This window comes from Papilio xuthus, unplaced genomic scaffold (assembly GCF_000836235.2).
Source record: "Papilio xuthus unplaced genomic scaffold, Pxut_1.1 DF828952.1, whole genome shotgun sequence".
Taxonomy (NCBI): domain Eukaryota; kingdom Metazoa; phylum Arthropoda; class Insecta; order Lepidoptera; family Papilionidae; genus Papilio; species Papilio xuthus.
This window is the reverse complement of record NW_013529697.1, coordinates 3,947,115-3,960,484: the sequence shown is the minus strand read 5'-3', so window position 1 is coordinate 3,960,484 and position 13,370 is coordinate 3,947,115. Positions and strand designations below refer to the sequence as shown.

The following is a 13,370-nucleotide window of genomic DNA, read 5'->3' as shown; positions in this document are numbered from 1 at the left end:
AAATTAATATAAATTACACACTTACAAATGAACTTAGTATTAAGAATCGGAAATATGTACATTGACTTATACAAACAAGCACCGAACCTACAATATAAACGCTTGACACCTTCAAAATATTAGTCACGACGTAACAAATACATTATGTAAAAACCTAATTACATATGATATTAATTGATACTTGTAAAATGTACAAAAAATAAGACACATAGAATTATTTTAAAATATTAACATGACACAATGGCAGTGAATATTTTAAAATCTTAAATCACAAAAATGTTAATATTTAGAGTTTAATGTGATACAAATTTAAAAGTTAGCCGCAGATCAAAAATATTTAACTAGATTCCTTTCCATTTTGTCTTTTTACTCTAAATATATACATTTTACAGGATGTTATAAGTAATTTGAAAAAGTTCAATTAAAAAACTCCAAGATAAATATTGATAATAAATAAACATTGAGTATTAAAATGAGATTGAGCGTTGAAATTAAAAATAAAGCTATATATCAGTTTTTCTTGTTCTGTTGTATGATAACAAGCTTGTTCCTTTCCTTGGTGACTTTGGCAACCGGCATGTTGGTGGCCGGCATCAGTTGCCTGAGATTCTGACTCGGTATTACAGGACCCTAGAATCAAAAATAGAATCATAGAAACAAAATCTAGACCAAAATAAGTGTAGAAACAATATTATTTTAAAAATGTAGTTGTCACATTAAATAAAATGGTTGTCTTATAACTAATGGTCTATTGGCGCATCAATTTATTAGAATTAGAGTTTGTCTATGGGTCAAATATCACGGTCCCACTTTTTTCCTATATATTTTCTTTAAAAAAACAGGTATAAAGTTTTCACTCGATTTATTAATATTATTTAAACGTAGACTTACCGCAGGATACCTGGCAAGTTGGCGCATACGGTCAACGAGCCGCATTGCGTCATCCGACGTCTCCGAATCTGTTGTTAGTCCTAATGATAGAGCTCTGTCGTTTATGATACCTGCATCTAAACATCTGTAAAAAAGGAACAAATCAAATAAAATAACTTCTATGTATCCTAATGATATGGGTAAAGGTAAGGATATAAGGAAAAATGTACCTAGTGTGTTGTGGTGGGCGTGGTCTGTGCGCGTGTCGCCAGGCGCTGGCTGCGCGCGCGCGCCACGCCGCCGCCTCCGCCGCAGCCGCCGCCGCGCCCGCCTCCAGCGCTGCGCACGCGCCGCGCAAGTCTACCACCTGACACATACCAAAACAATATTTCTGAGGGCACACTTTGGATTAGTTAAAAGGACTTGAATATCTAACAGTGTTCCCGTGCAATTAGAATGTGGGTGCCTTCAAGAGTGGGGTGAATACTCATTTTCTAGTGTGTACCATTCTTCCACTACATCACAACTTACCATTGGATACGCTTATAACACTTATTGAACATGAAAAACTAACAAACACTATGTAAAATAACGTATTCATCCTTACCTTTTCAAAATACCTATAGAGTAATGACTTCATTTCGTCATGAGACAGCTTGTCCAGCCTGGCCATCAGCATCTGTTCACCTCGAGTCCGTGACTCTTTGTTCTCCTGTGAATCTGACAGCGAAGCAGCCGGCGATTTGCCACAGATTAAATTATTTTTATATTCTATCGCTGTATCTATTGCTTCTATAGCTTCTTCACACTCAAGTATTTTTCTTTCCTAAAAATATATTTACACATTTTATGAATTTATTGATAGCTTTCAATAGCTTAATACTGTATAAATTTCATATATAAGGCGAGCAAATGAAGATGGATACAGCTAACACACTTACATTAGTCCAAAATTGTATATAAATATATATCATATTAAATTAATTAACTACATACCTCAGAGTCAGATAAAGACTTGTATATTTTCCTCTTATGTCCCAAACTACATCTCTGTTCATGTAAACATTCCCTTGTTTTACGTAAATTTTTGATTTCCTTCCTAAGTAAAAGCTCCTTATCTTTAGATAATTCTAAATTTGCCAAATCCTGGGTCTTTTCTTTTAAAATACTATCTAACTGTGTTATTCTATTTGTGAAATGTTTTAATGTATGTGCTTTTTTGTCTTTCATGTCAACAGAAGTTTCTGATAATTCATCTAATTTTAGTTTATCTTTAACTAGTTCTACATCTAAAGTATTTCTTCTTTTTTCGTCTTTCTTAATTTGTCTTTTGATTTGGTCAATTTGTTTCTTATATGTTTTCAGGTTTGTTTCGTGTCTTTTTATCTCTTTGATAGCATCTTGATCACCTAATCTACATTCAAATTTATCTGTGTAAATTTTATTTGGATTATTAATACATATTGCCTTTGTTAAATCATTAATCAATCTTTCTTTGGCAATACAAAGATTAATCAACTCCTTAAGTTGTGTCTGACTACTACTTATTTCCTTTGAAATTTTCCTTGCTAAAATTTGTTTCTGAGCATATTTTTCTTTTGTCATTTTATACTTCTTACATAATTCAGCAGTCTTTGGAGAATCAATCATTTTAAGGAGTTCCCTTTCTATCAATTTTGGTTCCGGATCTACATCTTTTTTATGAGATTCTATAATTATTTTTTGAGATTCTGGTGATATAGCTTTAGCTGCTACTTTCCTTAACAACTCTAGTTCCGCTCCAGATAAGCTCTCACCTGGCTGGATTGTTCTTCTCCGTCCTGAATTTGACTGTGATGTCATTATTGGCAGAGATTGTGAACCACTGGTCTCCGAAATAGTAATATCATCTGAATCAATATGATTTAAATATTCTTCACATCTTTCAGCAAACAGCTGATCATTTTTTTCTCTAAAGTAATCCATATATTTCTCAACCTTATCCTGAAATACTGTTTCTGAATGACTGTCTTCCGAATCTGATTCATCATCAGACTCACTTGGTTCACTTGGCTCAGTATCCTCTGCTATTCTTGGTAACCCTTGTTTTGTAGCAACATCTTTATTATCACCACCAATATCTCCATTTAAACACTCATCACATTCAGCTTTTAAAAACAACCACTCACTAACTTGATTCATATCCGTCTCTGATAAAGACTTTGATTGTAATATCTTATTGAACAATCCCTCTGCATTCGAGACTAGTTTTATCCATTGAGTTGTTGCAAATTGTAAGTTAAAGCTGTTGTCAGCTGGTAGAACACTTTTTTCTGTGTACACAGGAGTGTTGTTATCAGCAAATAAATTTACAGTAACAAAATTTTTGATACCTCTACAACATAGACATATATTTAAAATTTTTAAAGTATCTTGGTAGTCCTCTGGCTCTGTACTTATGCAGCCAATAACCCAAGTGAATGCTCTACCACCAAATGAATCACGCAGCATCGCTGTGAGGATGCACTGGTCATAGTTTATTTGCTTAGGAGGATTTCCAGCTACCAATTCTTTTATAATGTTCTCTAAAGCGAAGAGACTAGGCTCAGGATATGCAGCTAGATCACAGAAACTAGCTGTGGACATTCTGTGATTAAGAACACCATTTGTGCCCACCCATTTTTGTTCCATGCTTACTGTAAACACTGTATGGTTGTTTCCTAAACACCTTTGTCTCCATCCTAGTTGTAGATATTGAAACGCTTCTTCAACATTACAACACCTAACTAATCCAGCTCCCAGCACATCAAATATATTATTATTGACAACTTGCATCCATGTAATGTGTAATATAAATTCTCTTTCTGGCATTTGACTAAGCTTGTGAAAGATATCAGTAAGGAATCGTGGAATTATTCCTTGGTCACACTCACTATGTATGCATTCAAAACCTAAAATGTAGATATAATTTAAGTTATTGTAAAATAATTTTCAGCTACTTTAAAAACATTTAGTACTCAACAACAAGAAATAGAGAATATAGCTGAATAAGCAATAAATGAATTAAGTTGCAACACATACCTGGTCCAAATAAAGTGTAAGTTTTTCCAGTCCTTGCTTGGCCAAAAACTACTACTGATGTGTCACATCCATCCAGAAAACAGTTAATTTGTGGTATCATAAATGAGTTAAACAGATGTGCTTGGGTACAATCGACTGGTAGAGCTCTGTTGACGTGAAAAGTCTGGCCACTTTCAGTTATCACTATTTGGGTCACTGGATTACTAAATATACACTGCAAAGAGTCTGCAATGCTTGGAGGTTTAAGGCGGATCGCTATTTGCACTGGTATATCCATTTTAATGATTTTTACGCTTCGTAAATAAAAACCCACAAAGCTTTCACTTGAATCTTTTATTATAACATATTTGGTACTCGTTTCATACGATTTTTATATCTGCAGCCTTTTATGATAGGAATTTACTAAAGTAGTAACTTGATTCTCTTATTTTGTTAGTTAGTTATTACTTAAAAGATATTTATATTGAAATTCCAAGTCCATGAAAAACAATTAAGTAAACATTGTCGAAATTTTGACAGCACAATTTTTACCAAAGCCCAAGCGCACAGAGTATAAAATTAAAAATTTCAACGATCGGGAAGAGAGAGGAAAACATTGAACCAGTTTGCACAGCTAATAATCCTCTTTTGATTTTATTTGTTACATCTCCAAACTAATTAAAACAAAAGTAATTCATATAGAAAAGAAAACAATGTAAAAAACATTTATTTGATATTTGGTAGGTTAAGGTAAATAAGATTGGCAACTGGCAACTTTCCGCAAACGTCAATGTCATTTGAAATTAAAATTTTCAGTCTTTCAGTCAACTCGTCAGTTCCGTCAGTTTCCTAATTTTCTTTTAGTCATTTCATTATTTTCGAGATATTTTTGTCTTAGTAGAATTGTATTGCCATGATTTCTTACTATACTTTGGACATAATTTAAATTAAAGAATAATTTAAGAAATTGGATTTCTAATACAGGACAATGGTTGTTATACAAGATAATAAGATGGATTTCGAAGTTATAGGTGATCAAGAATTGGGCCTTGATAAGCCTCCTAAATTAGGCCTAAAATTATTTTTAAATCATAAGTTTCCTCTTAAGAGTAAACAAAATATTGTACTGAGACCCAAGCAAATGTTTGAAATGATGCCACTTTCAGCAAGGTATGTAATTTTTTAAATATTGTGAAGTTTATGCACATTTTGCATGGCCCTGCACATGTGTGGTCATGAGCATTGACTCAATTTCTCTGTAATATTCTATGTACAAGCAGATAATGCAAGCTTTTCTACTGTTTTAACCATTTCATGGTTATAATTTTCCAAATATTATTACAGGTATCTAAAATATTATGTAGGAAAGAGAATGCAAAAGAAGCGTCCAATAATGGACTATGTCAATATGATATCAGCACAGAGAATGTATGGTAAGGAATTTTAAGTACCAAATGTATACAATATCTACTAAGACTAAACTAATGGACATAGTTAAAATTGTATTTGTTTTACTACTTAGCTTTTGCTACTTATTTTGTAACCTAATTATGTAAATTTTAAATTATCATAATTGTGTCCTGCAGGTTGTCCCATTGGAGGTATAGGAGGTGGTACAATTGGCAGAGGGTTCAAAGGTGAATTTTGTCGGTTCCAATTGTTCCCTGGTATATATGAATATGTAACAGTACCAGAATGTCAGTTTATTGTTAACATAAGAAATGCCAAAAATGAAACAATATATCAATCAGTTTTGTCAACTTATAAGTGAGTATCATTATTACAATGTTTTTATGAACTTCATTCTCCACAATTGTAAATGATAATAAATAAACATTCCTAATTATTTACATTCTTGGTTGCCAGTCTCATTATGAAAAGATAAAGAAGCAAAAATACTGGTTGGTATGTTTATTGATTTATTCTGTAACTAATATTTTTTTTATTTCAGAAAACCAAGAAAGGCACCTGCCAGTTGGGAATGGAACCTAAAAGGTTCTGATTGTGAGTACACAGCCCTGTACCCTCGTGCTTGGACAACATATGACTTATCTAAATATGGAATTAAATTAGTTTGCAGACAAATATCACCTGTGATACCTCATAATTATAAGGTACTAATATACAATAGTAGTGTAAAAATAGAGGTGTATTATTACGTCAAAACTTAAATTATTTTTTATTTTTTGTAGGATAGCAGTTTACCGTGTGCAGTATTTGTGTTTTCTGCGAGCAATGTGTGCAATGAACATCGTGATGTTAGCATTACATTTACATGGACGGAAGTGTTAGGTGGTCCAAACAAAAAGAAGAATATTGGTAAGTAATACTGTTAAATATCTTGTATTATTGCTACTATAGGTTTCTTGAATGTACATGAATTATGGTATACTAGGATCACGGCTGAAGAAAAAATGAGGAAATCTTTATGAGTTTCTACTTATCCCTTTTATCTAACTGTTATATGTTCTTATACAAATTAGTTGCTAATATAAATTTATAATTGAAAGTTACCTATTATGTAAAGAACTTCATAGTATATTATAATTTTTTCATTAGAAAGCAGGTGTTCAAATTACGAATACTATCATCAAAACAGCTGATTAAAATGTCAAAGATATTGTTATACTAGTTGATTATCCACCTTATATCTTAACATGTTTATCTTAAGAACTATGAAGTAATTAATTATTTAAAAAAAATTGTGTAATGTGTATACATCAAAGTATAAACAGCAGACCCTAAGCGGACACCTCTATGAGCGATATAAGTATTGCCTTGGACTCTTGCTTATCTAGGTACGACTGTCTTTTCAATTTTGTGTCTATATATATAAAAATCAATTGCTGTTCGTTAGTCTCGCTAAAACTCGAGAACAACTGAAAGGATTTATCTTATCTTGGTCTTGAAATGTCCGTGGAGGTGTAGGGAAGGTTTAAAAGTGAGAAAAAATGGAATAATTGCCGGGAAAGCCCTAAAAACAGTCTTTTTCTATTCCCATATAAACAGCTGAATGGATCTCGCTGAAACTTGGCGTATATGTAGAACAGAGTCTGAAAGGACATAGACTAATATGTTTTTTTTCATTACGCGCGGACCGAGTCGCGGGCTACAGCTTGTTAAAGATAAATTGAATGCTTTGATATTTAATATCGCAATAATCAGATAAAACTTACTAATCTTGTTTATTATGTCCAGATAAGTTAGAGTTTTTGTTTTAGTCTAGCGTGATGTATTAGTGTAATAAATGAGTCATATTTATGATTCATAAGTGATGTTATTTAAATGTTACAAATCTGTATATAGGATGTCCCAAAAGGTTACGTACATAGGAAGGGGGATGATAGGGGTGGTCACAAGGGTCACCAGAAAAATAAAATAAAAATTCCCCTCTGGGTATTAAAAAATGTAAAGGGCATTTTTTAAAAACTTAAAAATTTTACACCTTCTAGTGCAATTTTGTAACCGATGACCTACAAATATTGCTATATTTATCAATATGAAATAAAAAAAACAATACAACTAACAAAGATTTTAAAGAAAATGGGACATCCTGTATAAGTAGGTGAATAAAAATATTGTCATGCCACCTGCACATATCAGGGTAGTAATTCAAAGATATGTGTGAAGTCAACCCGCACTCGGCTAGTGTGGTTAACTATGACCTAGTCACTCCTAACTTAAGCTCCGAGCCCCTCAGTGGGAACATATATAGAGAGCTGTGATGATGATGCATATACGAAAAAGTTATAGTATATTGAGTAGTTTGTAGGATATCAATTTCTAGTAGAATTTCTAAATATGTCAGTTAAGTTGTAAGGTTGTAAAGTTAAAAAAAATCTCAGCTGATATAATTTTGAAGACAATAGAAGTTTGGAAATAATGAGAGGTATAGTAAGACTGGAATAAAAAAGCACATGGATTTAATGTATTTAATGTGTATTTTAGGTAAATTAGATTTAGAAAGATATTCAGAGGAATATAGTTGTGGTGTAACATTGGAGCAGAAGATAGCCGACAATACGTGCGCTTTTACAATCGCAAAACGGAAATGTGATAAAGAATCCATTCACCAAGGCTACTGTTTATGGAACTCTACTAAAACTTCCTCGTATGTATGGGATTGTTTGAAAAAAAATGGAAAATTGCAACCAGATCCGAGTCTAACTCCTCCGCCGCCTAATTTATCCGATAAAAAAACAGAGACCGAGAATAAAAATAAAAAGAAAGAAAAACCTGGGAAAATTTATAAATGTAAGTTATTTTTATTTTGTTGCTCTTGTATCTTATTTGAAATTAATCTTTTAAAGATTAATATTAATTGCAGCAGATCAATTGATTGGGTAAGTATAGTTCATTTCAAAATAGATCAGTCATATCTTAATGCTGTGCGTCTACTGGCAATGTAAAAATTGTGTATTTATGTTTTGGTTTCATTTTGCAGGTGATTCAATAGGGCTCTCTAGTTGTATAAGTCTGGACCCCGGGGGAGTGGGCTCTACGGAGTTTGCACTCGTCTGGGACATGCCTGTGATAAAGTACAAAAATGATAAGAAAACACATAAAAGGTATGTTTATAAATATAACTTCGAACTTGTATACTTAAATATGAATGTATGTATGGATGGACATGGATCTCGATTAAATTTAGCTAAGATGTAGAACATAGTCTGGAATAACACATAGGCTGGTAATCATTTTTTTTTATTCAGTGCGGATGTAGTCGCGGGCGACAGCTCGTTTTAAAATAAATCGAAAATAAACTAAGTGATTATCCTCCCATTAGGGAATGAATGTACATGTGTATGCAATAGTATTTATTTTGTTGTCATTAATGTTTGTAGGTATTATACAAAGTACTTTGGCAGCGACGCTATAGCCGGGGCCAGCATAGCTGCTTACGCGTTAAGAAATTATGAAAATTGGGAAAAACAAATTGCTGAATGGCAGGAACCGATTTTGTCAAACAGGTATATTAACTTTCTTCCGTGTTAAAACTGTTTGTAAGTGTATATATAATAATTAAAAATGATTTTCCAGCAACATCCCAGACTGGTTGAAAAGTGCCTTAATGAACGAGCTTTATTTTGTAGCCGATGGTGGAACTATTTGGTTTGATGTCCGGGATGAATATCCTGAAACAGATCCGAGGTAATTATAATAACATTTATAATCTAAATAATATTATTTTTAATGACATAAATTAATTTTGTTTTTTTTTATGTGACATTTAATTATAACAGACATGAATTTGGTGTGTTCGGATACTTGGAAGGACATGAGTACAGAATGTATAATACATATGATGTACATTTCTACGCCTCCTTTGCGATAGCGCAGCTCTGGCCCAATTTACAGGTTAGTCACTTTAAATAGGGAAAAATAATTTCAAATTTTTAATATATATCTCAAAATTGTTCCTTTATAATTTCAGGTTGTGCTGCAATATATGTTCCGAGATTCTATACCAATGGAGACGGTGAAATGCAGACAATCTCTATATGATGGGAAATCTGTTAAATTTAAAATCAAGGACTCCATTCCGCACGATTTGGGTGACCCAGGTAAGGTATTTGTGATTGGTATAAAAAAAAACTGACATGTATCACTAAACCGTTTTTAATAACTACATATTTAATTTGTGACACAGAGGGCGCGCCGTTCACCAACATCAACGCGTACAACATCCACGACGTGAGCGAGTGGCGCGACCTGAACCTCAAGTTCATCCTGCAGGTGTGGCGCGACCACCGCCTGCTGCGCGCGCACTGCCCGCCCTTCGCCGACGACCGCTGTCGCACCATGCCCTACATCGACGACGTGCGGGACGACGACGCGGACGACCTGTACGCGCGCTCCACCGGACAGGCCGTTGACCTCGCCACCGACGTCGCTCCGCCCACCGCTCCGCCCTCCGCCCCGACCTCCGCTCCGCCTCGCCCTCGCAACATCCTCGACCTGCTGTACAGCGGCGAGCCGGTCGAGGAGGCGGAGGGGGAGGCGCGCCCGCAGCCGGAGGCGGGGGGCGGGGGCGCGGTGTGGAACGCGCGGCTCTACCTCGCGCACATGTACCCCGCGTGCGCGGCGCTGCTGCGCAAGGCGCGCGCTTGGGACACCGACGGAGACGGACTCATAGAGAACGGCGGCTTCCCGGATCAGACGTACGACGCTTGGGTCATGAAGGGACCGAGGTAGGCTTACGCATTATTAGTTATGTCTAATACACATTCTTTTCTAATATCTTGGCGGTTTAAGGTCATGTGCGCGCCGTGCATTATTTTCCTCTCCCATTCCGTTACACTTATAATTGTGTTTTGCGTAGCGAATCGAAAAGACTTATACAAAGTATTAACGTATGTTTCTTTACGTTTCAGTGCATATTGCGGAGGGCTGTGGGTGGCGGCGGTGAGCGCGGTGTGCTCCATGGCGCGCACTCTGGGCTTTGAAGATGACGAAAAGGAGTTCTCCAAACTTTTAGAACAAGCGCGCAAATCCTACGAGGAGAAGCTGTGGTCTGGTTGCTATTATCGTTTCGACACCCGTCCCTGCAACCGTAACGTGGTAATGGCGGATCAATTGGCGGGACATTGGTAATTGTTAATAATATTTTACGTATTTTATGATATTTAAAAAAAATTAATACATAATAGGTCGACAATATTTTTAAGGCCATTAAGCTGGATATCGATATGGTTACATGGGCAGGTTCCTCCGTGCGTCCGGTTGTACGGAGCAGGTGTTCCCCGAGGCGAACGTGAAGAAAGCGCTGCAGACTATATACGACAACAACGTGGTGCGATTCGCGGGGGGCAAGCTGGGCGCCGTCAACGGGTACGTGGTGGGTGCGGGGGGCGCGGTGGGTGCTGGGGGTGCTGGGGGTGCAGTGGGTGCGGGGGGCGGCCACGTGGACACGACGGCGCTGCAGAGCGAGGAGGCGTGGACCGGCGTCACATTCGGGCTGGCCGCACTCATGATATACGAAGGTAAATCTTCATCTCACTAATATTATAAATAATGTCTTGATGGACAGGTTACTCCAAACCGGCTTTACATTCCCTTTGGATGAAAATTTGAACAAAAATGAAGTATAGCCCAGATTATTAACTTTTTTTACTTCCACGTGGTTTTTAAAAGATCAACGGCTAGTAAGTTTAAAATTTACGTCAGTTCAAAAAAATACTTCTTCTCCAGTGTACCGTTTTAATATTGTAATATTAAATGGTTCCAGGTATGAACGAGCAGGCGTTCGCGACTGCAGGCGGTATGTATAACACAATGTCACAAATGGGCCTCTCCTTCGAGACTCCGGAGGCGTTCTATGAGAACGGCAACCACCGCTCTATCGCGTACATGCGACCACTGTCTATATGGGCCATGTACCAGGCCATAACTGCCCTGCCTCAGCAACCAGTCTCGCTGCCCAACGGACAACCTCCTCATGCCAAACTTAACAATCATTTATAATATTTATTCAATATTTATTAACAATTAAACAAATTACTGAGGCCTGGTCACCTCTAAGTTGGTTAAGTTCCGACCCTCTAAGTGGGGTCATAATATGAGCTGACGATGTCAACGAAAAAGATGCGTCGTAATCTAGTCTTAGGCGATCTACTCAGTAGGTTTGGTTATCAGGATTGTATTTAACGTGTTAAAACACGAGTATTGCCTGTTGTCTTAAGCGATTACTGACTTATGGCGACTAAACCTTTTTGAGACGCTTCGTGTCAAATTACGTTTGGCGCTCAATAAGGACAACGGATCACGACTATTAGAGCGAAATACACGCAACATGATTAAAATCAGTATTTTAACATGAATATTATAAAATAATTAACATGTATGCGTGATTTCGTGCGGTAGATGAACGAAACCAGTTGTATTTGTCGCAATAAATATTATTAGAAAATTTTATGTACACAATTTTTTTCTATTTATTAATTTAATTGTGAATACTAACCAACTAAGACTCAAGTGTATTAATTTTATTCAGTCGTGACATGTATGGTTTTTTTTTAATTCGAAAATGTCTTCCGAAAAAAAAAACTATTAGCACGAAAGGGAAATCTAATAATTCTAACACTGGTATTATAATTTATATTAATGCAATATAATCTGCGACAGAGTTGTCACCATACTCTTCAGGAATCCAAGCGTGAAATGTGTCAAATCCCTAATACGTTGCTTTTATATACTGAGTCAAAAAGGCAACCGTACTCATTACTTTAACCTTTGCAATGTTTTTAATACACTTGAGTCTGACTTTAGTTACCATTATTTGAATTGTTTTTAAACTTTTTTTTAAATATTTTGAATGTGTTTTTTTTATTTGAAATGACGTACAATGTATTTAAGATCAACTCTACTTCGAATTGTGCTAAATATTTTTATGAAATTACTGTTATAAAAGACAAAAAATGTGATATTTTGTGCTAATGTGTTACAAAACTCGTGTAATTTTATATTGAGACGTCTTTTACTTTTTTTTTACATCTAAATGAAATAACTCAACGAAGTGGGTGATCTTTTTATATTTCTATGATAATGTGTTAAAATATTTTATAGATATACTGCCGCTAAAGTATTTGGAAATGTACAAAAATCAATTTAAAGGAGATTATTATTATTTCCATTTAATCGTCAGTATTTTTTTTTTATTTTAATGTAGGTGACAATTGGTAATTTTTTTAACTTTAACAATGCAAATTAGAATAATCGGCTTGTATTTTATTTATTTAAAACTCCTTTGAGGAGAACAAGGTATGTAATAAAAGAAAAATTTGACTTAAAACATTTATTCATGAATGTAGGCAGATATAAATGCATTTTGGGAAAGTTAAACATAAAAGTGCTAAATAAAATATTTTTAAAAACACAATGCTTTTTTTCTTCTTCCTATTTCAAGTTTTTCATAACTTTATTTTACAATAACACTAGTTGTCGCCCGCGATTCCGTCCGTGTGAAATAAAAAAAAAATAGATGTTGGCCGATTCTCAGACCTACTTAATATGCTCACAAAATTTCATGAGAATCGCTCAAGACGTTTCGGAGGAGTATGGGAACGAAAATTGTGACGCGAGAATTTTATATATAAGATATACTAAGGCGATATATTTGTACCTTTCAACATTTTTTTAAAGATACAATGACAATAAATAAAACCTCTACGAACTCTAAATCTAATATGAGATACATTTATGTACAAAATATTTACACAACGTTGATTCGGAGTATGTTTTCAGTCTTTGTTTTGCTAATGCAATGCTAGAGTAGCAATGAGATTAATATCACTCGAAGTAATAAAAAATAAGAAGATTCTAGATTAACTGTAGGAAATACTTCTATATTTAAATCTGATTTATGGTCCAAAAGTAATTGAATGTCTTTGGAATTTAATACCAAGATTGTATGCCACGAAATAGGCGTTGAGGAGAAATCAAATCATACCATTAACCGTGAT

At 35.0% G+C, this 13,370-nt stretch overlaps 2 protein-coding genes and 1 long non-coding RNA gene across 3 annotated transcripts; 1 reads left to right on the top strand and 2 right to left on the bottom strand.

Moving 5' to 3' along the window:
• Positions 1-420: 420 nt before the first annotated feature.
• On the bottom strand, positions 421-1,174 carry LOC106127812 (uncharacterized). The gene is made up of 3 exons (XR_001228425.1): positions 1,101-1,174; positions 892-1,015; positions 421-630 (listed from the first exon to the last, which is right to left on the bottom strand). It is a non-coding gene; the product is annotated as an uncharacterized LOC106127812 (long non-coding RNA).
• cos (kinesin-like protein costa) lies at positions 1,175-4,438 on the bottom strand (the record flags this gene model as incomplete). The annotated part of the gene is made up of 4 exons (XM_013319914.1): positions 3,931-4,438; positions 1,867-3,800; positions 1,478-1,696; positions 1,175-1,237 (listed from the first exon to the last, which is right to left on the bottom strand). Coding segments are annotated over exons 1-4 (2,493 nt in total), but the record flags the coding sequence as incomplete, so codon positions are not given.
• Positions 4,439-4,738: 300 nt separating this feature from the next.
• Positions 4,739-12,828, top strand: LOC106127158 (non-lysosomal glucosylceramidase). The gene is made up of 15 exons (XM_013325189.1): positions 4,739-5,079; positions 5,254-5,342; positions 5,496-5,676; positions 5,861-6,023; positions 6,102-6,228; positions 7,858-8,163; positions 8,354-8,477; positions 8,754-8,879; positions 8,950-9,060; positions 9,153-9,267; positions 9,344-9,473; positions 9,560-10,100; positions 10,284-10,499; positions 10,615-10,892; positions 11,138-12,828. Exons 1-15 carry the CDS (start codon positions 4,898-4,900, stop codon positions 11,371-11,373), a joined length of 2,925 nt encoding a protein of 974 aa, XP_013180643.1. The 5' UTR covers positions 4,739-4,897; the 3' UTR covers positions 11,374-12,828.
• The last annotated feature ends 542 nt before the right edge of the window (positions 12,829-13,370 follow it).